Source organism: Ciona intestinalis, unplaced genomic scaffold, assembly GCF_000224145.3.
Source record: "Ciona intestinalis unplaced genomic scaffold, KH HT000124.2, whole genome shotgun sequence".
Taxonomy (NCBI): domain Eukaryota; kingdom Metazoa; phylum Chordata; class Ascidiacea; order Phlebobranchia; family Cionidae; genus Ciona; species Ciona intestinalis.
In genome coordinates, this window is record NW_004190446.2 from 29,798 (window position 1) to 56,186 (window position 26,389).

Below are 26,389 nucleotides of genomic sequence, written 5' to 3' on the forward strand. Positions count from 1 at the left end.
CCCTCGAACATATAGTTCTCACATCTATACTCCTTTAATAATTTGATCGGCTTTTAAACTTGAACACAGAAAACACGTTTCATAAAAGAATCTGTTTAATTGAAAAAATGATCAGAAAAAAAGTAAAACAGAACGAGATAAAGCACCAAAGATATTTTACAACATAAAGTTGTCAAACAAACTGAAACTCTTATAGAATTTAACGTTTCCAAAGCTTTAGGAATAGTATGCAATATACTGGGATTTAATATTACACTCGATAATAGGATTGCAAATAATCCCAAAGAAAGTTTAAAACACAGTTTGGAAAAAATGAAACTTGGAAGTATAGAGAAACAGGACTTAACCAACGGTGCAGTAAATGCAAATGTTCGTAATCGGCTCGTTAGCGCTATCGTGGGGTAAAAAAGTAACAAAAATATGAAGAAATATTTATAAATTACAACTACAGTAAATTGCAATTAAATGCCGTTAAAATTGCACTTGAAAATTACAAAAATGTAGAAATGGAATAACGAGTCACTGTTTTTATGATGGTAAGTGCACATGCATCAGATATTTCATTTTTGATAAACTGGAAGTTAATGAACAAAAACTTATAAAACTGGAATTTTTCAATTGCAATCATGGTAAACAAGCAATGAAATATGATGTCATAATGTAACTTATTCACAATTTTAGATTTTGTTACAAATTTTGGCTGGCCCTTTTTTAATTATTTATAACTTATTCACTTCTATTATAGAGGTACCTAAACAGTAAATTCAAACAAAACAAAAACAACCTAATTTAACGTTAATTGGTTCATAACCAGTAACATATCGTCTCAATTATTAAATAATTAAATAAAACCAATTAATTATAAAATTTCCCTTATTGCATAGAAAGTGATCAACAAATGGGTATAAGATTTCTATTTTCCTTGAAACATTTGTAATCTTGATGCAAACGAGGAATTTGCGTTTGTGGAGTCTTGCCTACCAGGTTCCCCCGCTCCAAAGGCTGGTTTTAAGTGTTTTTCTGGTCCAACCTTCGGAGGTTTGGTTGCTAAAGGTGGTTTTCTTCCTGGCTTTTCTGCTGTAGGGGGTGGGTTAAAGGGTCTATCAGCTTTAGGGTGTGGGTTACACGGTCTATTTGCTGTAGGGGGTTGGTTAAACGGTCTATTTGCTGTAGGGGGTGCGTTGAAGGGTCTATCTGCTGTAGGGGGTGGGTTGAAGGGTCTATCTGCTGTAGGAGGTCTGTTAAGGGGTTTGCTTGTTACAGGGGGACGTGTAAATGGTTTTGACTCAATGTTTTGCGGTTTATAATTGTTTGTGGCAACAGAAGATGGTTTAAAAGCTCCAGGGCTGGCTGTAGAGGAGTTCCATGCTGCAGGGGTGGATGGTAAAGGTTTTGAAGCTGTAGGGGGAGGTGGTAAAGGTTTTGAAGCTGCAGGGGTGGGTGGTAAAGGTTTTGAGGCTGCAGGGGGAGGTGATGAAGGTTTTGAAGCTGCAGGGGGAGGTGGTAAAGGTTTTGAAGCTGTAGGGGGAGGTGGTAAAGGTTTTGAAGCTGCAGGGGGAGGTGGTAAAGGTTTTGAAGCTGTAGGTGGCGGTGATAAAGATTTTCCTTCAGTACCTAATAAGTTAAATTGGTTTGCAGGAAGCGTAAAAGTTTTTTTCTGCTCTTGGAAATTGTTCCTCGCTGGTTTAGGTTTTTCTTCAAAAGTTTCCGGCAGAGTTGGACTGAAGGGGGATCTTAAACCTTGCATGTTTGGGAGTGTAGATGATTTATTTGGTGAGTGCAGTTTGAACTGGTCGCCTCCTATATTCGATACAGTGTGGTCTTCGGATAGAGAAGGTCGGTTTCTATTGGAGGGGAGGGGATAACCTTGCCTACCATGTGGGGGCTTCATGGCAAAATTTGACGCAGGTTTAGGTGGTGGCATTGGGGGGTTGTGGGTTTGTGTGGGTTCGAACTGTGAGGTGTCGAGGTACTCTGCTTGTATTACAGAGGTATCGACGTATGCTGGCTGCACTTGGGGAGGTTCCTCATACGCTGCTTGGAGGGTTGGCATGGGGTGAGACTTCTTAGGTGAAGGTTTTGGTGTCTTTAACTTTGGCCGATTGATCGGTGAAGTTGGGGGTTTGTGGTCGAATGTGTTCGATGTTGGTTTTAACCCAGGTGGGGGCGGGGGGTGTTTGTTGCCCTCAAGTGTCTGTTTCAACTGTTGCATCATGTTTGGCTTGGCTCCAGGGGTTGGGGGTTTGTTATGTAAATGTGGGGGACGGTATTGATTGACAGGTGATGTTTGATTGACAGGTGATGAAATTGGATTGTTTTCATAACTGTCATCACTTTCAAGTTGTTGATATTCACCTTGTACAATGTCATAATTATCCACATTCCCCGCAACATCAATGTAGTTTTCCTGCAATGTAAGATATTTTTAACAATACTGCTAGAAAATATAAACTGGAGTCATTACCCCAGCAATAAATGGTGTTAGTTATAAATAGTCTGCTGTTACTACTTATAAAACAAGTATAAAAGGGATTGGCTTCATTTTTTAGAGGATCTTACAGAGATTTTAAATACAATTAAAAAATTGCTACAAGATTTTTCGGACTTATTATAACATGATTAATTTAATCTACAATCTATTTTTATAATAATATATATATATATATTATAACCAACTTTTAAGTGGAATAACAACATTCGAGGCCACATTTGATAGCAAAAGTACAACAACAAACATAATGGATTTTACCTGCGATTCTTCTGGTGTTGGAGGGAGAGGTTTATTTTCATTTGGAAGAGGTGGAAGTGGTTTGTTGTAACTATCCAACCTTGACCTTGGAGAATTCCCTTTGAAGAACACGGGTTCTTCATAATTACCTTCGTGATTCTCAGTGGTTTGGGGTTTGCATGGTGGGGGAGGTGGGGGGTCAATGGGTTGACTCGACATCCGACCAATTTGTCGGTGAACATTCATGTTCATTCGTGGACTGAGGGGTGAGGGTTGGGGTGGCTGAACGGTTCCCACAACGTCGTAGTTTTGTTCGTCCACCATGGGTTGGAAGTCCCGGGGGTTGGGTGGGGGAATACCCATGTGTGGGAGGGCGGGCAGAGGTTTATCTTCTGGGGAGGAAAAATATGATTTGAAAAATTGTCGGGATTAATATTTGATGACAATAAAATTAACCACATTTGGTGAAATTATTAGGATTGATATTAATAAAGAAATACAGCATGTGGTGATTGGTGGAGTGCCACACAGAAAGAATAATCACTATGTTATATATAATTCGTGAGCGGGCACACGGTGTATAATACACAATATATTACGACTGTTGCATCATACCTACCATATCCACCATGCAAGGATAAATAAGTAACGTATATGGTAACTTGTAAGCTGACACGAGGAGTTAAACCGAACACCTGTGCTATAACGACTGGCGTAGCCCACCAAGTGAGGATGAATAAGTTACATACGTGGTAACTCGTAGCTGACACAAAGTGTATGAAACAGAACACCAGTGTCATAACAACTGTCGTTGCTGTACGAGGATAAAGCAAGTTATTAAAACAAACTAAACAACAAAATAAAGTTCATTGAACTAACCCCGAGGTATTAACGTCTCATATCCATCGTCGGTTTCGTTTGATAAAACAGAAACCTCACTTCCATAACTGCTACAACTTCTAGATGTTTCAACAGAGTTGCAAAACCTGTGGGTGTAGGATGTGTTATGTGTGGTACTGGTATACCGATGTAACTTATTTATCCACGTAATGGTTATCAATACCATTGAATCGGATACTTACAACCTTCAAGTTAAAATTAACAAAACACAACTTTAATGAAATAGATAAGGTTGGTTTTGTGCTACAGCACAACTAGGAGTTAACTTATTACAAAAATTGACTTTACATACAGGTTTATTACATTGTAATAAATGTTGTTCAATTTCATCACAAAGAAACACTGTTTTATGATCCAATGTGTCAATACACCAAGGGATATAGCATGAAATTTTACGCTCTACGAATTTATGTAAAATAAAATAATGCTTACGACATTCAATAATTGATAAAAGATCATTTGTGATCGTTTGGTGTGAACTTAATAAGTTGCTCACCGCCACCTAGGAGATCTTTGCGTACCATAGTTTGGAAACCACTGAGCTAGAGGCAAACCATTTAACTATTATGAATGAATGAATGTAACTTACTTTATCCTCGCGTGGCCGGAAAACGACAGTTGTTATCACACGGGTTTAACACCTCGTGCCAGCTTACGAGTTACCATGTATGTTACTTTGTGGGTGGTTATGCTGGATATACTGCATACTCACCTAGTGTTTTGGGTGATGGTGAAACTCTGTGGACGTCCCTCTGTCGCCTCCATGTGGAGAGTTGAGTTACGTTTCTCCGGCAACGATCGACTCGCTCGAAGGGAACTTTCTGTAATGGTGGTATATTTAGTCGACAGTGAGCATGAGGTGCATGAATAAACCATGTGTGTCTAGTGTATAAGAAGACACCCATGTTATAACTTAACAGTGAGTATGAGATGTACGAATACACCATGTGTGTCTGGTGTATAAGAAGACACCCATGTTATAACTCTACAGTGAGTATGAGGTGTATGAATACACCATGTGTGTCTGGTGTATAAGAAGACACCCATGTTATAATTTAACAGTTAGCGTGAGGTGTATGAATACACCATGTGTGTCTGGTGTATAAGAAGACACCCATGTTATAACTTAACAGTTAGCGTGAGGTGTATGAATACACCATGTGTGTCTGGTGTATAAGAAGACACCCATGTTATAACTTAACAGTTAGCGTGAGGTGTATGAATACACCATGTGTGTCTGGTGTATAAGAAGACACCCATGTTATAACTTAACAGTTAGCGTGAGGTGTATGAATACACCATGTGTGTCTGGTGTATAAGAAGACACCCATGTTATAACTCGACAGTGAGCATGAGGTGTATGAATACACCATGAGTGTCTGGTGTTTCAGACACCCATGTTATAAGTCAGTAGATAGATAGCTTAATACAGTTATTCACCAACCTGTTATATTATGTTTATCAATTTCTATCCTGAATGATTCTCTCCATTCATTCATTGATCGTTCACTTTCTAAAACACAAAGATGGAATTTGTTTTACAGGTATGGCTTATAATTCTATTGCTTTTTAATTTCAAACTTGTATGTGAAACTACTTATAAAGTTGCACCACTTTTCACAGGTGTATATAAGTTAATAAAGTGTTTTTGGCCGACACTTCAGTATTTGTCACATGTAGTTTTAAAAAAGTGAATCAATGTCATATTTTCACCAAATACTTTACAAAGCTAAGTTTCCAACCTATTTATACACAAAGAAATTAAGCAAAAAAACATTAAATAACAAATGTCATATTCTGCCACATACAAGTTCCCAACTAATTCATGTTTAAACACACCCCCTACCTACCAGGAGCAAGGTACCACGTTCGCTTATTGTTGCTGCTTGACTTTGGGTAAAGTTTAAACACCCATTGGAGCGCTGCACATCGTTCTTCCTCAGCGGGGAATATTCTGGAATGTAAAAGTTGTTATTAAATAAGGTTTTTAAAGCTAGTTTAGTGGAATAATAAGGTAATGGTATGAAGTGGCAGACTAGACAGGCCAACCCTGGAATTTTCTGTCCTGTATTAACCAGTATCCATTGAATATAACCAAAATTGTTTTACAGCAATGGAACTAACTATACAGTTATATAATTCGTTTTTTTGTTTGCTACCAAATAAGACGATAAAAATGATTAGTCCCATGAACCATATTACCCCAACCTACTATTTATAACCAAGTTACAAGCGGAAGCCATTACCATTTGTATACCTTTTATTATAATTCCCAATTAACATAGCAGGATGTTTAGCTTTGTAACAGTTGCTGTTGTATGGAGGATATTTATAGGAAATTGAAAAATCCAGTTTCCTTCTCTTATTTCAGGAAGTTTGGTTTAAACAATACTGTGCTACATGGGTTTCCAAACTGGGAGTTACAAACTTTAGCGGTTGCTAAAACTTTACCAAATTTACACACAAGTTACAAACTTTAGGGGTTGCTAAAACTTTTTACCAAATTTACACACAAGTTACAAACTTTAGGGGTTGCTAAAACTTTTTACCAAATTTACACAAAGTACGGCATATTTTATACTATTAACCAAATAACCATGTAGGGTCGCGGAAAATTATTGAAGATTAAAAAGGGTTACTAGCAAACTCGTTTTGAACCCTACTGAAGTACACGGTGTTTTTCAATACTAGGGAATCAAATATCATTGTGAATGGTTTTAAGGTGTCATGTTTATTGTTTTAATACCAGAATAATAAAAGTTATTGTCTAGAACATGTGACTTTATTCTGACATATTGTTTTCAAAGAATCTGTTCTATGACGTCATAGTAAAACATAGAAACACCCAACTTGTACTTTTGATATTTGAATAAAAATGTAAATTTGTTTAATAATAAAATAGCAAAGTACGCTAAACTTATTTACATACGAGTATGTGGCCACACATTGCGATTCGTAACTTTTCACGCATTATGACTCATAATGAGCATCTACTAAATATTATGACATCACAGTCGCCCACGCAATAGGAAACAATGGATGAACGATGACACAACAATGAACATTGTGAGCTACAATGGAAGAATTAAAAACAAAATTAATTAAAACGTTTTTGTTCCTTTTAGTCTATCTTCTTTTTAGATTTTTACCTTTATATTCTCAGTTTTAAAATGTATAATATCCAGGCTTTAATAACATGTTTCGTGAAGCTGGCTTAAACTAGCCTTCATATTGTTTGAAAAGGAGATCAAAAATCTTATCATTTCTAGCATGGACTTGTAAAATTTAAACCTGCATGTAGATAACTATACGGGAGGTCCTACAGTGAGGCATGCCATGGGACCTAAGATTTAAGCCACAGCAGGCTCATTGCTCCAAAACAATTTTATCCACATCCTTTTCTATATAGGTAGGAATGTACAGCAGGGCAGGTCATGAGACGTGGCATTTTGACACAGTTGTCCCATATTACCCCAAACAAGCAGTTACTTACTTATTACTATATCCTTCCAACGAGAAGTAGCCTTGTGGGGCAGCTGAGTGGTCGTCTTTGTAATAATAAACCCAACCCTTCAGTATTATGAAGTATCTTTTATCGTCTGTAAACATAAATAACAAGGTTAAAATAAACCTGGAGGCAACCGCAGTGGAATACTCAAGCTTTATTGATACTATATATGGAAACCCTGACCTACAAGGTAACAAAGTTCATTTCCTGAAAATATTATGGCTTGCCTCAGCATTAAACCCTAAGCTTTATCATAATACCATATATAGTTAGACCCTCAAGTCATGCCATTCTGGCCGAATATTGCTAATAATAAACTAGTCTATTTATACAATAGGAACGAATGGGCATCATCTATATATATATAATCTATATATATATAAAAATACCCAGTAGCAAGAAAAGCACCTTAAAATAAATCTTTAAAATATAATGTCTTCCTATTTTAAACAGTAACTTTTATTAAACTACACACCGGAACTTTCTAAGCAAACTGGGCTTCCATACAAATATACACTAACAAAGTTTTTACGTAAGCCAACGAAACTATGACATAACAAGGTATTTTATACCAAATTAGCCAATTCATATTTCAAACTATGTCTGGTAAAAGCAGAAAAACTGGGGCCCAATTACTTTAAAGTCTGGTGTATAGCAGACGATGGTATATTAAAATACACCTTTTTATACGGCACAAGTCAAGTTATACTTTGGACTATGCCTGGTAGCAAGAAAAGCAAAATCACTTTCGTTTCATTTTAAAGTAGGAAAATATACAGGGACATTAGTAACTGGCACCTTATAAAGGATTTAACATTTGAACTTTACGTTGAATACACATTGCATCTGCATGTGTAAGTTCAATTACATTGTTCGATATAACCTTGAATATGCAACATTTAACCCAGACACGCAGTGTACGTTACGAGCTCCTTGGTAAATTATTAACATCATGTAAGTTTGCTACTTTTGCACTTTGCAAATTAATGCCGTGATAATTTATAATAACACATTAAAAGCACAGTCAATACATTTAGTTCGTTTTAATTTTTAATTTTAAAATTTAAGATTTAATTTTAAAATGCAGCTAATGTATAAATTTCCAAAAAATCTACAGATATATTTTTATATATTTTTTAAAATATATTGCATTCCCCACCCCCACGTTGATTAATGAGGTCTGAATGCGTGTTTTATTATTAGTGTATGTATAATCAATGCATAATTTACCTGACTTTAGCAATATACATGCAGTGATGCATAATATGTGCAATGCATGATCCCATGACCACGTATTATTACTCAACAATAAATATTAAGAAGATTATGATGTCATAAGGAATAAACTCTAGAACTGACCACTGTGAGTCATAATTGACCTAACAATCGTGTTTGTGACACAGGTATTAATAGGGGAATCACCTTACATAGTATTATGACATCATAATAACTTAAATAGGGATTGTTTCACCACCAGGAAGTGAAAGTTTGAAGCAAAATCGACAGAAATGTTGAAATATTTAGCAACAAAAATATACCCTATCCTTTGCAAAACCAGGGTGTTTTTAGACTATATATATACCATGTAAAAGATATGCGTACAAAATTAAATTAATAACAAATATTCAATATGTTAACCCACTTACAATTACTGAGTGATGTAAATTTAATTTTACTGCTTCCTGCCTTTTTATACAACCATCCCAACCTGGTTACATCGCGTTCTAACGACAAACTCGCAGCTGGAACATTTTCCATGGGTTCGGGGTAACTTTGTTTAAACAATAATCTGCCTGGCATTGTGGGTTCTATACAACACCTGTGTAATTGTATAAGAGGTTAAATTATGGGTCAAGTGCTATAAAATATGTAACCAGCAAATTTTAAGAGTTGTATAATATGAGACATAGCAAGGATGGGGTAGGATGGGACACCCTACTCATTCTATTTTATCGTCATATTTGGTAGTAAACACAAAAACATTCAAAAAATTATAAAACCTTATCCTCACGACTCCTATAGACTGTTGTTAATTGTTTAAAACACGATCAGAATATTTGGATATTATGTAGTATGTACTAACGGTGTCCTATCTTTCCCCACCCTACTATATATATTTCACTTATATGGGATCCTTGTCTCTTTTTTAAAAAGGAAATGCATAAACTAAGTTATGCATATTAGATACTATGTTTGGATACTAGTGCACGAGCTCTAATAACATTACAAATTTGACCAGTGTTTAAGGGGGTTAAATAACACCTGTTTAAATGTTCGGTTAAATTAATGCATTTTATTTGGGTTCTAGTGTAAAATCCTTCACTGCTAGATAAACTCAAACTGTATCTATACATAACCTGACATAATGTGCTAGTAAAGTATCCTTTGTGACCTAAAGGGCTAGACCAGTGATTAGTAGGTAGTATTTGTGGGTTACTGATTATATTGGGGTTAGCATATGACGTATGAGGATTCTTTACAAACAAATATCGGCCTCATATCAAAGTAAAGATTAAATCAAATATTTCATATTTGAATTAATATTTTAAACTTTATTACAAGTTGCCGCCTATACATTTAAAAATACATTTGTACAAAGACCTATATTGTAACAAATACTCAGGTAAAACAAGCATACACAATCCAAAGACTAATATTATACTATACAAGAACATAGATAAACCTCAAATACAAAATCTTTATTCAAATACCAAGATACTGGTAACAACGTTTCTAAATTCTCTGAATTAAGAACTGAAGCTTTATAATGCCTAAGCTAAAAATACTGAAAGTTTCAATATAGTAGGCTGGGGGAATATGGGAAACCTTTTCATTCAATTTTCTCAAGCCAATTGGTAGTAAACATAGAACATTCAAAGCATTATAAAACTGCCTTCTCATGGCTCATATAAACCATTGTTTATTGTTTAAAACATTTTAGATACTGTACGCTAAAGGTGTCCCATCTTCCCCCACCTAACTATTTAAAATGAATGGCTTGGTTTTATACAAAATAAACGCATATGATGCACATTATATTTACTAAGGTCCTATTATCTTAAATGTACCAATTATAGCTGAATTACTATAGTGACCTAAAATGTCAATGCTGCAGAAAAGCCTTCACCATAAATGCTGAATTAACACTTAGCACAATAGTAGTTGGCTGATAGTGTATATGGTAATACAGTCACGCAGTTTGACGCATAACTACACCTATGACTCATAATTAATCGAAACTTCCTTATCGTGATGTCACAAAACAACGTGGGGTAGACTTGCAGTTTCATATTTAAACGAGTGAAACTACGAAACCGCCCCCCCTCCCGCTTACAACATAATGCATAGGAAAGGGAAATTACCGTTAAGTCGGCCCAGGTTATAACTTATGCGTAAGTATGTTGTTATTACATATGCGGCGCAGATGCGGGCGACTTTTTAACGTAAATGCAGTATTACAACATTGCATTCCAGTATAGACACAACGTACAACATTGTATATTGATATAGACACAATGTGAGCTACTTTAAGATGAAATCTATAGTTATGAACCTGTTATATACCGTCACTTTACAAATATACACAATAACTTTGCAGACTTGCGCTTTAACGGTCAAAAAGTATGTATATACGCATATTACACTAACTATGATATACGGATATTAACATTGACAAAAATTACGGAATCCCCCAAAACAAAATTACACTTAAATGCAAATTTATAAAAAAAACTTTAAAAACACCGAAACAGTATCCCCAAATTTAATACTTAGTAACCATTTAATGTAATTATGTGTTTAATCAGGATGCGTGTATTTATTTAAAGCCATTAATATTTATTGTGTTGTGTTTATTTTGCAATAAAATAAAACTGAAAATAACAAAACATAATTATGCACAAATACAACTAGTGAAATTTATGCTGAATGTATTTTGTATTATTAAAAATGCAAGCAACATAATTTCGGCGCATTTGCTGCAACAAAATGGAAATTTGCAATAAAATAACAAAACAATAATATCTATGCCAAAAATAAAAAGTATAATAATTTGGCAACACTGCGCTGATTAGTGTTGCCAAGTAATTATTTTTCCAAAAAATATTATACTGGTTAACATTAAATTAGGCACAACAATAAAAAACTTCTATAGAAACATACTGTAGTGTTCTATTTTAAGAAAATAATATGTCATTTAAAGTGCACATTTTTACAAAAAATCTTGGCAACACTGCAACAAAGTAGGTAATGCAGCCTGGTTGGGAAGACAAACATTTGGTCCCATGATATTTAACGCTACAATACTGTTCTGAAAATATTTAAATTGTGAAAAAAATCCTAAAAAATATGAATGTTATTTTAATATTAATAATTACATTGCATTTACGAGTTATTACTTCGAACAAGCACTTGCTTATCATTTTATATACTTTGGCGTTATCCGCAGTGTGTTATGTGTATCACCAGCGAGTTCGCTGAAGCTTATTGAGTTCGGATTCAACAAAACAAACAGAGTAGTGAACCGTGCAGTTTGTATAGTATCTTGATGAGGTAGTTGACATTAAAAGAACTAAAATGATGAAAAGTAGCAGAAAAACTCGATTAAAACGAAGTAGGGCGGCACGCGAAGCAAAAGCACAAAATTCAGGTCAGTTTGGATGAAGTTTGAGATATATTCCGCCATCTTTTTATACAAATATTAACTCATATAAAAAAAACAAGTCTGAAATGTTGCTCTCGAAATAATAAGTCGATGTGTGACGTTTTCGTGTTTCTTTGTTGCAGGTATTGTGACGTCAGACGAAGAAACAAACAACAAAAGATCGCGATTTCGCCGCAAAAGACGGAGGAAAGAGAACGACGCAGAGGAAGAAATTATTGACGGGTTTCTGATAAAAAGTTTCAAAAATTTACCAGTTTTGCTCCAAGCAAGTCACATAAAGGAAGTTACGAAGGATAAAAGTGAAGCGAAAATAAACGGGAAAGATGAAAGTACGGAGACAAGCTCAGCAAATGCAAGGGAGGAATCCTATGTGAGTTATAATGGTAGATTACATGTATGGTTTACTTATAAAGTAAGATGGGATGTTTTGTTATACCATGTCTTGCCCAAAAACACATACACTTATCAGTATCGATTATCAAACCCGGTTTTCTTTGTATGGTGAATTTATATTTCTATTTTAGCAGGAATGATTTAAACATGTACATACAATATTATTCTTGTGTTTATTTTTACAGGCAAGTTCAGTAGATTCCACATGCGGAGGTTATTTGGTGAGTTATAAAATTTATCTGTTTAAACACCAAACATAATAGTTTTCCCCAGAAAACAGTATATATTTTGGGTGCAACAGCCATGCTTTTTAAAGGACTCTCTGTCCCACATTTTTAGTTTTATTAATGGCATGTTGTTTTCTATATCATGGGCTGTTTAAAGGTTGCAGTTTGAAAACAAAATTATACATTTTTTAGGGAGAATCTGAGAAAAGTGAAGGAGAAGAATCTAAGGTTTGATTTATAAATTTAATTATATTTCTATGTTTGAATTGGTATTTCTACATTTAAAATGTTGTTTGTTTAAATTTTTTTTGATGTTTGAAATTTTTTTTGACGCCTAAATGTTTTCTTCTTTTTTTAAATGGTATTTCTATAGAAACCAGATGAAGAAGATTTCTTCCGAGCTCTCAAATCAAACATCTCCCTTCCCAAAGTTGAAATTACCAAAGAAAGTAAAGTTTCACCGCTGCAATCAAATAATAATGGTCTGTACTTTTTATTGAAATTACATTGTTGCAAAATTTCCAAGAACTGTTGGCGTTACGATTGCCGAACTTTGCATACTACGCGAAACATCTGCTGCAGGAATATGCATAGCCCTAGCTTTATGAACAGATTGAACGTTTATATACAAAGCACGAAGCATTCATTTAAAGTTGTTTAACATGTCTATTTCTTGCTTTATAAAGTTAAAGCACTCTCCCAACTGATGTAATTAATATTTTCCTGGTATATAATGCCGTAGCACATCACATGTTTCAATAATAACAATTTTTTTAGTTCAATCTATAATGTAATTATATTGTTGAAGCGCTTTGGTATAAATAACAATTTCCACATATTTGACAATTATTATTTCCCTGTTTTAGTTCCATCTTCGCTAAAGCCGAAGAAACTGAATGTACAGCCCACTGCGTCTGTGGTTGCCGTGCCACGGAAAAGCAACGTTGTCACGCCAATGGTCACAATGGTGAAGCCCTCCACTTTGCACCAACAGCAACAACCCTACCCAAGTTTGTCACCTGTTCGAACACAGAGGTTATCTTCACAAAGATTCACGTTGCCCACCCCTAACCTGATACCATCTGTATCACCCCACCCTAACTTTATTGGTAAGTTCCAGATACAACTCCTAATTGAACAAATTCCAATTAATCAAAGATTTCTGTAAGTTTAGACATAATAGACATGCTACAGCTGCCAAGAACATGAATGCCAGGAATATAGGAATATTATACTTGAAAAGATACTGGCACAAATATTATACCAGAAAATAGTTTCAAGCAAAATATTTGTTGCAAATTTGACTTGGATCAAAACTTTCGTTATGACAAAACAATAACCGTCAATGACATCACAATGCAGATCAACAAAGCTTTCTACATGCTGAACTAAACAGTCGTTTCCTCGCTTCAACACGAACCCCCATTCGTCACCCCAACTTTCACCCACCTCACCCAGGGGTAATCCCCAACTACGAAAACCCACGGGTAATCCCCTATATATTGTTGTTTTACCTAAAAGACTTATTTAATGTAATTTTTTTTTTCGGCTTTCTTGGGCTAAAAATTGTTGAGTTTTTTTCTACAAACACTACCATTCAATAAGACGTATTAAGGACATTATATTGATTAACATTATGGGCATTGGGCATATATTTTTTTACTTCTGCTGCGGAGAATCATTTATTCCAACACCCACAAATAGTGTCATTGTTATACCAGAGAAGCCGAAACAGACGATAATAATATTAATTCATTATATATTCCTATCTAACCCACTTACAGCAATATGGGGGTTTCTTAAACTATGGGGCTTTCCAACCAAAACTTGCCCCGGGGATTCCCCAGAGAGTTATGATGCAAGATTACCACAAAGAACAATCAGCATTGTCTTACAGGAAACCAACGGTTGGTATTTAGTAATAAATATCATATTTTGATATTTTTGCTACCATGTATATATTGCTATATTAGAAATATCTCTTATGGTAAAACTTATCTTTAACAATCCGAATTATTTTCTGCTGTAAAAAAGTGGAAAGCTGCTGTTGCTATGATGATACCATTAGCCATTTATAACGTAGTACTAGAAATAACTCATTTTGTAAAAAAACAATTATTATACCAAAGTTTTGTCCGTCAGAGACATCATTAATGCTACCAAGTATCATTTTTAGCAGAAGAACTTTACTTTTAATATAAGCATTCTATTACTGACATCATAATATATATAATACACTGACAGTCTGACATCATAATATACAATAATGACACCATAAATATTGTTAGAATGTCATTATTATGATATTTATGACATAATAATAATATTTTTGACAGAAACCTGGTCGTTGGTGTTCCCTCCATGTAAGCATCGCTCGTCTCATTCAAAGGTTCCAGAAAAAAGTTCGTAATTCATTGTTTTCCTTTGTTATAAAACAATTAACATCGTTCTGTAACAAACAATGTAAACAACCTGAAAATAATTGGTAATTTATTATCGTTGTTGTGTAGATAGATATGATTTTTGGAATAATGGAACAAATCTTACTTTATGTTCTCAACAAGGATCTCACCCACACAGAATAAAATGCTCATTGTTAAGTTCTACATGGGTGAGGACTTGGGATTTAAGCCAGATTTGGCCCATTACCCCAACATTGTAAAGTTAGTGTAGAGTAATTAAACAATATTTGTTGATTATTAAAATATTATTACCTTTCAATAGAAGCAGGAAAACAAGGGAGCTTTCCTAAAACCGGAACGTTTGTCGTCGTTTCACGCTCCAACGAACTTTCCTGATCGTGTACCGCGACATCATGTGACTGCAGGTCAGTCAAGCGTGAAATATTTGTAAATTTTGGTTGGTTTGGTTATTTATATCTTTGTGGGTGGGAACTTTAGTGACTTATCCATGGTTGCCACTTCCATGCCCACAGTTATGTTGCTGAAGCTATTGCAGTGTGTGGATAAACAGACATAACTTTTCACTTTTGGTTGGTTTGGTAATTTATATTCTTGTGGGTGGGGACTTGAGTGACTTATCCATGGTTGCCACTCCCATGCCCACAGTTGTGTTGCTGAAGCTATTGCAGTGTGTGGATAAACAGACGTAACTTTTGGTTGGTTTGGTCATTTATATCTTTGTGGGTGGGAACTTGAGTGACTTATCCATGGTTGCCACTCCCATGCCCACAGTCGTTAGTGCCCACGTTAAACTTAAATTATTTCCATAATTAAAATATTTCTTGTTTCTCACACAGGACATTCCGCATCATTTGGTGGCTTAGCCGACCTGGGTCGAGGTTAGTTGTGTTTAAGTTGTTGCTTGTGTTTTGTTTAAAATACTTTGGGTGTATTAATTTTATTTTGTTTTGTTAACACTTTGTAAAACTACCAATAAAAATACTGAAGTGTCGGTCAAATACAACTTAACTTATATAAACACCTATGAAAAATGTTGCAACCAATTCACGGTTTAGTAAACTTAATCCTAATTGTCAACCCTTTGTGTCAAAACTCCAGGTTTATTATTCTTACATTCCAACAGGTTGGAAAGGTTTATCATCAATGTACGGACCAAGGGAGCAACCGTAAGTTAGTTAAATGTTCGTTAGTTTAATCTAAAGAGTATTTGCATTCCGGTCTTGTGTAAAATAAATTCAACAATCTATTAAAATATATTTGGACTAATTCCGTCATAAATGATTGTTCAGTTCTTGCTGTTGGTATTTTAAAAGTCTGTGAAAAACTTGGGTAATGGAAACGCCCACTGTGGCTTTTAAATCCAATGTCCCATATGGTCCCACCCATTCAGAATACTAATACTTGTGTACAGTTTTTGTTTTCAATAATATAAGTAAAGGATTGGTGTTGTAAAAGTATGTGAAAAACTTGGGTATTAGGCTAACTGTGGCTTATAAATCCCATAGAGAACCTACCCACTTAGAATCATAATACGATCTATTGTGAATTGAAGCGTAAACGTTTAAATGCGACAATAATTTCAGCGGTTCGAGCCGAACCAAACCCGATTTCAATCGTCAAGATCGTGCTCAGATTATGACGGAGCTGACACGCCCCCCGCCACACCTACAACCAACAACCAATCACAGGCAAGCAGTTTATTCTTAATTCACCAAGCAAAGTAAAATAAGGAATACAGAAGTGTGAAAATAATGAAATTAGTTTGAGATGAATAAAGCAAAATACACAAAATAAAGGGAGAACTTAAATAAAGAGAATATTATTGTAAATTGAAAGAATAAACTGCATTTTATGGGTTATAGGGTGGTTTGTACATTAATTAAAGGGCTATAAAAGATACTATGTTGTATGCATGGTACAACAACGATGTTAAATAATTGAAGTTTTTGGCAGTTTTTAACAGTCTGCTGTGAATAAATAAAAAAGTTCAAATTGTAATTAATTTTGTTTTGAAATTATTTTGTCATACAAAGTTAACAATAAAATGAAAGGTTATCGTAATTTTTGGCAGATTTTTTATAACTGACCATAAATCAATGAATCACATTTCAATGCGCTTTAATGAAAAATTATTTTTTGAACTGATTGCGATATATAGACATGTAAATATATAACTAGCATCCATTAATCCTACTGTGTTTAAACCAGACCTTAAAAAGTCCGTTCACAAAATGATAAATAACGTCAACAACTGTTGTTTAATGTGAACTTTCCCCCGCACGCAGATACGATTACTACCCCCCACCACAGGAGGTTATGCCACCCATGTTAACTTACCCCATGCCCCCGCCCCCACATGGACAATACTACATGCCACAGATGGTGGGGTATTACCCGTACGGGCCCCCGTTACCCCCTCACTACCTACGACCCCCCCACTAAAGGTGGTTCCAATCGATGTTTATAAGATTTCTATTCGATTCCATCTCGTGCACAATGGACTCCGGGACCGCGTGATTCAACCAGATCAGATTCAAATCGGCAACTCTCGTTGCATCCAATGTGATGGGGTTTCCCCTCCTATGACATCATAATAGTAACTATGCAATCATCATGCAATAAACAATTCAAAATATTTAATATCGAATCAGGATAATTTAAACTAAAACCTGAGTTTTAGCAGTGCTTCTCAACCCAATGATCATTAGTATAATGTTAGGGTACAAACAAGCTTTACCCTGCTGTTAGGTGCCTATACAAACAAGCAGAGCCAAAGTATATTGCATTCACCACATTAATCAATGAGGTTCCCTACGTTTGACAACTATAAATGTAACTGTCACCCCAATATTTCACTTGAGTTTCCTCAATCAGGCCTTTGCTATAAATTTAAACTGAATATTGTGGCTCCCAAATTAGGTTGAGAAGCACTGTTGTAAAAGTTACTGCTTATCTGGTTACTACACTAAACATGTGCTGGCAAAATACTTGATTTTTCTAAAGCCCAAAACTTTTTACTTTGCCCAAACTACTATTGGTTCCATCATAATGCTATTTATGTGTCACTATCAGCTAACTATGACATCATAAGCACACCATGGCTTAACAATGACACCAGTGTTAAGTTGATGCAGTTATTGTTGTGAACTTTTGCTTCTTTGTCTTTTTAAAGTCAACAGTGAGATTAAACATCAAAGAAAGATAACGAGTGTTTTTATTACTTCGTAAACAACTTTATATTTTAACAATGTGCGCGCTAGAACGTCTTTTATATCCTGATGGTGTTCAACAGTTTATTTCGAAATACAGACTAATACACAACTAGCACTTTTTTAAAACCTGTCATATCGCTCCATTACGCTGTCATTTCACTCTCCAAATATAAAACAACACGCATATTTTATATTATGTGGCTAGGCGCATCATATTAAAATGACTAATATGAATGAAATCCAATACATTTTACAACCTAACACAAATCCCTTTGCCCTAACCCTTGTCCCAGGTGTGCCTCACTAAAGACCTCACCCTTATATAATAGAATCTCTATTATTGAGTGTCTATAAACTGCCTCAGTGGGGTCTAGATGGTAGCACCCTGGGTGTTGGGGTAATAGACCTACATCCCAGGTCTCAGGTGTGCGTCACTGAAGACCTCACTCTTATAGAATAGAATCTCTATTATTAAGTGTCTATAAACTGCCTCAGTGGGGTCTAGATGGTAGCATCCTGGGTGTTGGGGTAATAGACCTACATCCCAGGTTTCAGGTGTGCCTCACTGAAGGCCTCACCCTTATATACAACAAGCATATATTAAACCACGAACCTTAACCCTTGGTCAGTTTCACCAAACTCATCGAGATAAGGAGCGGACTTGAAGCATCCGCGATCTCCGCTCAACAAAATGATCGTACAATCTCGTACTCTATGGATTTAACAAACTTATTAAAAAATCTTACTATAATTTAAAGAAGTTTCATAAGTAAAGCAGTTGTTAAGTTATTGAATTTTGGGTTGTTACTTCTGCTCTTCTTGTTGTTTTAAGTAATAAGGACTTCATTACTATCATAAAATTTATTTTTTACCTCAATAAATTAACGTTAAATTAATTTCTTACACTTTCTTACTTTAATTAAAGTAAATGTTTTTGTAGGTAAATTTTAAAGTTGTTATAATTAATAAGAAGTTTCCACATCTAAGTTATTATTAGAATTAAGTTAAAGCCTAATATTTGAATTGCTGCTTGAAACTTATGGCTATTACATCCAAAACCTTGAATAAAACTTTACATTTATAATATGTGAATATGTGATTAGAAATATATATAAAATATTATGTTTGCATGAGTAGCATCTACATAAGAAAAAATATATAACTAAGCAGTTAAAGTTGGGCAAATATAAATGCATTACAAATGTATAAATATCAAGCAAACTTTATTTCAAATAGAATATAGACAAACAGCAAAAAAATCATAAATAATAATAATAAATTACTGTTTTAATAATTTAAAGTTGCAATATATAAATGCATTAGAGTTTAAAATGTAGGTAAACTTTACTTCATATGAATGAAAATATTCCACGTAGAATCACTATGTGAATAAATTGTATCACACAAATATGTGGGATCATTTATAAACAATATCTAAAATTCCAGTTCAATAAGTTAAAGTTGGCCCTATATAAATGCATTAGAGTTAGGTTTGCAAACAACCTAATTGATTATGTAGCAACCAATGTAAGCTCTATTATTTCCCCCTTGCTTCCTATATGGATCTTATTACTGTTGTTCATTATGAGTAACATGGTTGCTGCTGTAAGCTGGTGTAAGCTTTTGTGTGCTTAATGAACTGTATAATGAGTGTGATGGTTTACTAAGTACTGTGTGTTTAAACTAATTAGAGCTGTTGCCATTAATTTTTTAAACTTTTAAGAATTGCTTCTGAATTAAACTCTTAAATAAACAACTTAACTTACATAAACACCCGTGAAAAGTGGTGCAACCAATTCAAAGTTATTGCTTTGTTAACACTTTGTTAAACTACCAATAAAAATACTGAAGTTTCTGTCAAATACAAATTAACTTATACGTGAAAAGTGGTGCAACCAATTCAAGGTTATATTTTTGTTGACACTTTGTAAAACTAGCTGTCAAAAATACTAAAAGCATATCTTTAACTATCAATAACCAATTACACAGTTGAACAAAATAATAAACCCAACAACTTACTTCAAGAATATCCCGCTATTCCCCGCACCTCTGGTACATTGTGTGCAGTGATATGTACAAGCTCCTACATTATTGCCATCTATGGTTTGTTGGCAGCAATAACTCTGTGAGGATAATGTGATTCAACATGGTGCTTGGTCTGAATTAAATGGGTGAGGTCCTACAGTGAGACACGCCATGGGTCTGGGATTTAGACCAGAGTTGGTCATTACTCTAACTCATGAATCACTTGATATAACTATTTGTTTTAGCGTAGCCCAGTAATAAATTTTTCAAAGCTTGAAAACAGTTTGTCTGTCACTTGCATCGTAAACGTAAACGGCATATAATATAGCGAGAGTGATTATCGAACCCTGTAGCCAGTGGCGCAGCCAGAAAAAAAATAAGGGGGGGTTTAATCAAAAAAATTTCAAAAATATTTTTTTTTTAATTTTTTTTGAATTAATTTTTTTGGGGGGTTTCAAAGAGGGGGTCACGACACCCTAAACCCCCCTGGCTGCGCCACTGCCTGTATTCTTTGGTAACGATGCAAGCACCCAACCACTGCACTATGTAACCCACCTGGGAGCATAGTATGGTCCCACAAGCCAAACACATCATGGGAGCGACCGAATCATCTTTGCTTTTGAACCTCGGGCACGAAAAGTTGACGGCTCGTTCAATCATATCACTATGATTGAAAAAATATTAAGTCAGAAAATTTATATTTCTAGAACAAACATAAAAGTCTAATCTATGGGTGAAGTCTCGCAAGCTTGTCACGCCATGGGAACTGGGATTTAGGTCAGTATGGAAAGCCAGAAAAAAAACAAGCTTAAATTTTTTGAAACAAATACAACAGAGATTCTTGTTTGCTATTGTTACAAACAAGCATAATGTAATGTTATTACTTTATGTTATTACAGTTAAAAATGTTAATTATTTACAAATGGCTGCTGTGTCTTTACAAAGATATAATAACTATAAACAAAAATTAAAGTCCACAAAAAAAAATTAATTCTAACATTTTAATGAACCAAATGTCACATATGGGGAATCACCTGTAGTCATGGTCAAGGTCAATCAAAGTTCGAACTTGAACACAATGAGGGAAGGTTTGGTTGGGGGGGGCGGGTTTACTAACCCTTAATATTAAGTGAGGGTTCTTGCACCACCTGGTGGGGAGTAAATATACATATTAGAATTCAATTAACGTTTTATGTAATAGCTCATATTAGATCATTCTTTTTAACAAACTTTATTAAAAAAACGTTAAAATAAATAAATTCATTAAACTCAAACGTTGTAAATAAATTCGGTTTTAATTCTTTTGGACTTGAATGATTTATGTTTTATATGTAATAGAGATTGAAGCATTTTTTAACAAGTAGGATTAAATATGTAATTAAGTTATTTTTTTATGTTATATGTAAAAATAGAGATTAGACCGTTATTCAAATTGTTTAAAAGTGGGGATTAAATATGTAAATTAGGTTTGAAATAATGTTTTATGTAATAGCCCATATTAGATCTTTTTAACAAACTTTAGTAAAAAACCTTGTAAATAAATTCCTATATCGCTGTTGGGTTGCAAGTCCCAAAGTTTGCTACAAAATGTTGAAGAACCACTACAGATATACACATATGTAAACTACATACATACAAACATATATGTATATTACATACATACAAACATATATGTATACAACAAACATATACATACTACATACACCACCAACCCACCTTTCCACCAAAGGATCCAAACTAGCCGTTCCTCCAGCATCAAACATCGATAATATGGATGAAGGCAATCCAAGGTAAGTGAGCATATCATATACGTCATCATTATGTGTGGGGTTGGGTGTTACATTGGTTATATGGCGCATGAATAAGGTGCAACATCTGTGGATATAGTTGGTGTGATGTAACTTTATATGGGTGTGATGTCATAATCATTACTGTTACAAACAAGCAAGTCAAAATCTAGACTTCAGGGTCTCACTTTGCAGTAGATAATATATTGGTTTAAATATTTTGCAACAAAGGCAATTTTAAAGTAAATCTTCATAAATTTTATTTAAAAATAAAATTACATGGGTTACTTGTTCCATTTGTAACAATAGACTTATAAAAATTGGCAAAAAATGCAAGAAGTAATATTCTAGAAAACAAGTGAAATATAACTGTTATTAATATTTATTTAAATTTGAAATAAATTGAAACATTGATATAATAATATTATTATCAAACATAGAAACCTAAGAAATGGTCGAAATGAATCAACGAGACAAGTTTCAAGTTTACGGGATGATATTCTCTCCACACGAGGCAGCAGAGCATAGGAACGAATCTATTGGTAAATTTTGGTTAGATGGTTGTTGGTTCAAATCCAGGCAGCGTTACAAAACTACCAACTTGATTAAACAGCTGAAGCAAGTCCGAGTTATCGTTGTCGTGGTTGGCAACCTCGGATTGAAGTTCCGCTTCATCAAGCATCAACATTATCTGAACGAGCTGCATAGAAATAATATAAATAAGTAAAAACGTCAAAAATATTGTGTTTCATATTTTACAGTGAAATGTATTTGCAGGAAAAAATTTAAATAAAAACAGAACCAACAACACAACATGATCTAAATGCCCAAGATTACCATAAGATGAGGAAGTATATTTACAATCATTTAAAATGGTCAAGTCATCTTCAGGACTAACTTCACTTGTTCCATCATTTATGTAACACTTGTGCTTACCATCATATTTGGTCATTTAAAAAAAATACGTTTACTTTATATTTACCACGTAAACATCAAAATATGAAATTAAAATCTTGCTTCTTATTTTCACGCTTACCTGTGCCACGCAACATAGAAGCAATATATTTTTATCATTTGTAATGGACGAGCACTTGATGGCACCACACACCCCATCAGCCGAGACAGTTAAAAGAATGAAGAAAGCGAAAACATTCATAGAAATAATAGATTGTTCATGTTTTCCGAGAAATATTTTGAAAAGTTTTTCCCTTGTGGCTTGTAAGGTGTCCTGGGTACAAACAATGTAAAGTTAGAGTTGGAGATATTGCTGTGAGTGAATTAGACTTATGTAATGTTAGTTACACCAATGTTACATAAGCCAAACAATGTTACTTCCAATAAATTAAGGTCAGTCGTCGTAACACAGGTGTTCTGTTTCATACACCTTATGTCTGCTTACAAGTTACCACGTATGTAACTTATTTGTTTCAAGTCCCAATCACACCTGTGATTGATTCATCTTGAACAAGAAACAACGCACGAGGTTCGACAGCGCCTGTGTGACCCTGATCGAGGGTGGGGTCATGACTCCACGACCCTGGTAACGCATGACTGACTCCTCGCTCTGGAAAGTGGTAACCATGGCAACCCACAGAAGTAGTGTCTCGTCACGAGCGTCGGGTGACTCCATGTTTTTAAGATTCTTTAATAAACACTGGGGAGGAATAAATTAGATAAAACAAGATGTTGCACACTAGTAGTATTAATCGGTTTATATTATTAGTAGTATTGTCTAAAATATCTGCCTATTATGAATTACTATAGATTGCATTACAGTTTATGATATCTACAAGTCTTTCACACTTATATTTTGCCTGGTTACAACAGTATATGTATTTAAATAGAATATCTGTGCCCATATATAAGATATCTCTGGTCATTTTATATGATATCTATGTTACACTCACCGTCATAAAAGTATCGAGTGCGGACTCCGTCGTATCGACCTCGGTCTCCATGACAACGGTGGATGATTGTGACATCACCATCTCTTCTGTGGTGTCTACAAACGACTCCGCGGCATCGTGCCACTGTTCATCCTCAGTGGCTTCCATGTCAACATTAAAACGAACCACAAACTGGAATGGTAAAGTTTACTTTTAAAGTACATTTGTATAAAACATCCTGCTACAATGGTATAAATATAATAGCAAAGAGAATATGGGACCAAACTGAAATGTTAAACAAACTGAAATGCCAGCACCTGGAATGTAAGCAAGAGTTTGCCCGTTACCCCAGCAACCAGAATGCTACAGTTTGTTCCAACACTTGTATTGCTAGTGGCATCCTAGGTGTTGGTTTTTTTTTAATTTCAAGTCTCACATATGTAACCTTGGTTTTCATGTAAATGTAAATAATTGCAATCATCCAAAAGAGCCGAAGGTGCCAGATTACACAGTTCTTATCTGTCCTGACGCAAAGTTAGGGTGGAAACTGATAAAATCCAATGTAAGTATCTTATTGTTTTATTCTATCTTGGCAGGATAAAAATCTTATCAACAATATAAAAACCCGAACAAACAATGCTCAACACCGACCTCTTGTGGGGAGGTTTTCGGAGGATCAACGTAATCTTCGATCAAGCGTAACCAATCTTGCACTGTTATCGTTAAAGCGGAAATATTGCGTAATTTCATCGCTGATTCGTGGGATAACGATGGGATCACGCAGTTGCTGAGTCGACTGTAGATAAAATATAATTTGGTGGAAAACTGTGAATAAAATATACTTTGGTGGAAAACTGTGAATAAAATATACTTTGGTGGAAAACTGTAACTAAAATATACTTTGGCCAAGTATGGAATAAATTTCAGATCCTCGATAAGGACCTCACCAACATAAAAATACAGTGCATGTTTATTGTTAGAAAGCATAGAAAAGATTAACCCCATAGAAACAACTATCGTTAGTGTCTTGCCTAATGAAACACCAGCCAACATTATTTCATAATAAGTTTGTTGCCCAACGACCCTTTTAAACTTTGGGGTAATAGGCCGAACACCAGGTCCTCGACAAGGACCTTGCCCATATAGTATACATGTTCACTGTTACGGGACATAGAATGGATTAACCCCATTGAGAAATTATTGTTGGTGTTTTGCCCAAAGACATATATTAGTTTGTTGTCTAACACCAATCCACACACCCTTGAATGAAACCCCAGGTCCACACAACGACCTCATCCTCATACAACCCAATGTAAACTTAATGTTAGAAAGCAAGTAATGAACCTCACCTGCACAGAGGGCACAGGAACTCATGTTTGAGCGTGGAGTAACTTCCATTCATTCTCCTCATACGGATCGTTCTTCTTCTTTCCTCTCGATCTTTTATTGAATCAAAATATTGTCTCCAACAACCAAGATGCATATGGTGGCTGCATGTTGTCACATGGATGCCTATAGTATAGGATTTAATGATAGCGTGATGTATTTGGCCAACATGGCATGACACGCAACACTGGCTGAAATCTTAGGTTTTTAAGTGTGGTTAACTGTGAGACCTCACTCGTATAAAATGCTTGGGTAACAGGCCAACTCTCAGCTAAAAACAATAAGACTTTAAAGCTGAAAAGCAACAAGCCAACTTTGACCTAAATCTGAGGTCTCATGACGTCCCACATAACCCATACAAGCAAGGACATTCATCATTAGTTTGTTATAGACAGAAGTTAAAAACTGGCCATACATTGACCACACCCACCTATAACACTACCCCACCACAACCACCCACCTGTTCCTTGTAATTCATCCAACGAACAAACGAAATCGAATCCATTGTTTGCTGGCAATGCGGATTGTGTCATGCATGACATCACAAGAGGGTCATTGTAATTATCGGCTTGACATAAAATACACGTCTCGTTCTCATTGGTCGATTTTAAGGAAGCTTGTTGCCATGACAGCGAGGTACAAACCGGTATGTCCGTGGATAATCTGTGATGTCATAATAATGTTTGTAACATTCTGATGTGGTCTCACTTCAAGCGAAACATATTAACCGACTACGTTCCCAAACTTTTTAATTTTTAGAAACTTTTTCCCAATATGAAATGTGATGAAAAATTCTGATAACTGATTGTAGCCGACAAGCTACACCGGAAAAATTAACTAAAAAATAAATTAACAAGAGGCTTCCATCGGAACAACTTTAATCCCCAACCAACGATATTAAAAACAATGACAATGCACGCGACTGAGAACTTAGTAGTAAAACAAATCAACGTTCGGGTATAAGGGAGGGAAATCAAGGGGTATTTCAAACGGTCGTTGACGCAGAGTGTAGGGGTATGTGGGTATCTACGTTTTCCAATTGTGAAGCATTTCAAAAACAATTTCTATCTCTAGCCCTTATTCAAATAGAATAAAGAATGGTTAAAAATAGGAACTGAACTTAAAACAGCATGAACGTAGAGGTAACTTAAAATAACATAAAGCGTAGACGGAGACGTGCACTGTGCAGCCGTCGTTAAATAGAACTGAGGACGAACAAAGTCAAATACACACGAGACGAAAATCAACCAT

At 35.0% G+C, this 26,389-nt stretch overlaps 3 protein-coding genes across 6 annotated transcripts in view; 1 reads left to right on the top strand and 2 right to left on the bottom strand.

Annotated features, from left to right (window-relative positions):
- Nucleotides 1-26,231, bottom strand: LOC100181683 (extensin). 3 transcript variants are annotated; one of them, XM_009863374.3, is made up of 9 exons: nucleotides 26,215-26,231; nucleotides 8,783-8,955; nucleotides 7,122-7,227; nucleotides 5,479-5,582; nucleotides 5,073-5,141; nucleotides 4,341-4,449; nucleotides 3,608-3,714; nucleotides 2,750-3,120; nucleotides 1-2,407 (listed from the first exon to the last, which is right to left on the bottom strand). In XM_009863374.3, exons 2-9 carry the CDS (start codon nucleotides 8,934-8,936, stop codon nucleotides 914-916), a joined length of 2,514 nt encoding a protein of 837 aa, XP_009861676.2. In that variant the 5' UTR covers nucleotides 8,937-8,955; nucleotides 26,215-26,231; the 3' UTR covers nucleotides 1-913. The 3 variants fall into 3 exon arrangements, with proteins under 3 accessions (XP_009861676.2, XP_026694699.1, XP_026694700.1); XM_026838898.1 differs by lacking the exons at nucleotides 8,783-8,955; nucleotides 26,215-26,231 and adding an exon at nucleotides 10,785-10,823; XM_026838899.1 differs by lacking the exons at nucleotides 8,783-8,955; nucleotides 26,215-26,231 and adding an exon at nucleotides 6,558-6,699 and having other exon boundaries at nucleotides 7,122-7,192.
- Nucleotides 11,526-18,047, top strand: LOC100178541 (autism susceptibility gene 2 protein homolog). Its single transcript, XM_018816013.2, has 14 exons — nucleotides 11,526-11,784; nucleotides 11,922-12,169; nucleotides 12,378-12,413; nucleotides 12,612-12,647; nucleotides 12,793-12,901; nucleotides 13,286-13,528; nucleotides 13,782-13,906; nucleotides 14,204-14,326; nucleotides 14,756-14,821; nucleotides 15,144-15,246; nucleotides 15,679-15,720; nucleotides 15,966-16,008; nucleotides 16,426-16,530; nucleotides 17,128-18,047. Exons 1-14 carry the CDS (start codon nucleotides 11,712-11,714, stop codon nucleotides 17,282-17,284), a joined length of 1,509 nt encoding a protein of 502 aa, XP_018671558.1. The 5' UTR covers nucleotides 11,526-11,711; the 3' UTR covers nucleotides 17,285-18,047.
- LOC100184173 (E3 ubiquitin-protein ligase UBR2-like) overlaps nucleotides 16,944-26,389 on the bottom strand; it is a 26,313-nt gene continuing 16,867 nt past the window's right edge. For both annotated transcript variants that reach the window (XM_018816011.2, XM_018816010.2), the window contains exons 23-35: nucleotides 25,102-25,264; nucleotides 24,404-24,548; nucleotides 23,774-23,944; nucleotides 23,311-23,520; nucleotides 22,903-23,094; nucleotides 22,468-22,566; nucleotides 22,311-22,402; nucleotides 21,796-21,954; nucleotides 21,114-21,227; nucleotides 20,635-20,743; nucleotides 20,074-20,177; nucleotides 18,668-18,766; nucleotides 16,944-17,422 (exon numbers count right to left, since the gene is read on the bottom strand). In XM_018816011.2, coding sequence (XP_018671556.1) covers nucleotides 17,281-17,422; nucleotides 18,668-18,766; nucleotides 20,074-20,177; nucleotides 20,635-20,743; nucleotides 21,114-21,227; nucleotides 21,796-21,954; nucleotides 22,311-22,402; nucleotides 22,468-22,566; nucleotides 22,903-23,094; nucleotides 23,311-23,520; nucleotides 23,774-23,944; nucleotides 24,404-24,548; nucleotides 25,102-25,264 — 1,799 coding nt within the window. In that variant the 3' untranslated portion in view covers nucleotides 16,944-17,280. The remainder of the gene's footprint in view (nucleotides 17,423-18,667; nucleotides 18,767-20,073; nucleotides 20,178-20,634; nucleotides 20,744-21,113; nucleotides 21,228-21,795; nucleotides 21,955-22,310; nucleotides 22,403-22,467; nucleotides 22,567-22,902; nucleotides 23,095-23,310; nucleotides 23,521-23,773; nucleotides 23,945-24,403; nucleotides 24,549-25,101; nucleotides 25,265-26,389) is intronic.

Bases quoted from the DNA above. Each gene is read 5' to 3' on its own strand.
- LOC100181683 (XM_009863374.3), bottom strand. From the start codon at position 8,936: ATGCCAGGCAGATTATTGTTTAAACAAAGTTACCCCGAACCCATGGAA. The intron at 5,142-5,478 runs GTAGGTAGGGGG...TTTGTGTTTTAG, and splicing joins AACGTGGTACCTTGCTCCTG to AAAGTGAACGATCAATGAAT. The intron at 3,121-3,607 runs GTTAGTTCAATG...TTTCCTCCCCAG, and splicing joins TGAGACGTTAATACCTCGGG to AAGATAAACCTCTGCCCGCC.
- LOC100178541 (XM_018816013.2), top strand. From the start codon at position 11,712: ATGATGAAAAGTAGCAGAAAAACTCGATTAAAACGAAGTAGGGCGGCA. The intron at 12,414-12,611 runs GTGAGTTATAAA...TACATTTTTTAG, and splicing joins CCACATGCGGAGGTTATTTG to GGAGAATCTGAGAAAAGTGA. The intron at 15,247-15,678 runs GTCAGTCAAGCG...TTTCTCACACAG, and splicing joins GCGACATCATGTGACTGCAG to GACATTCCGCATCATTTGGT.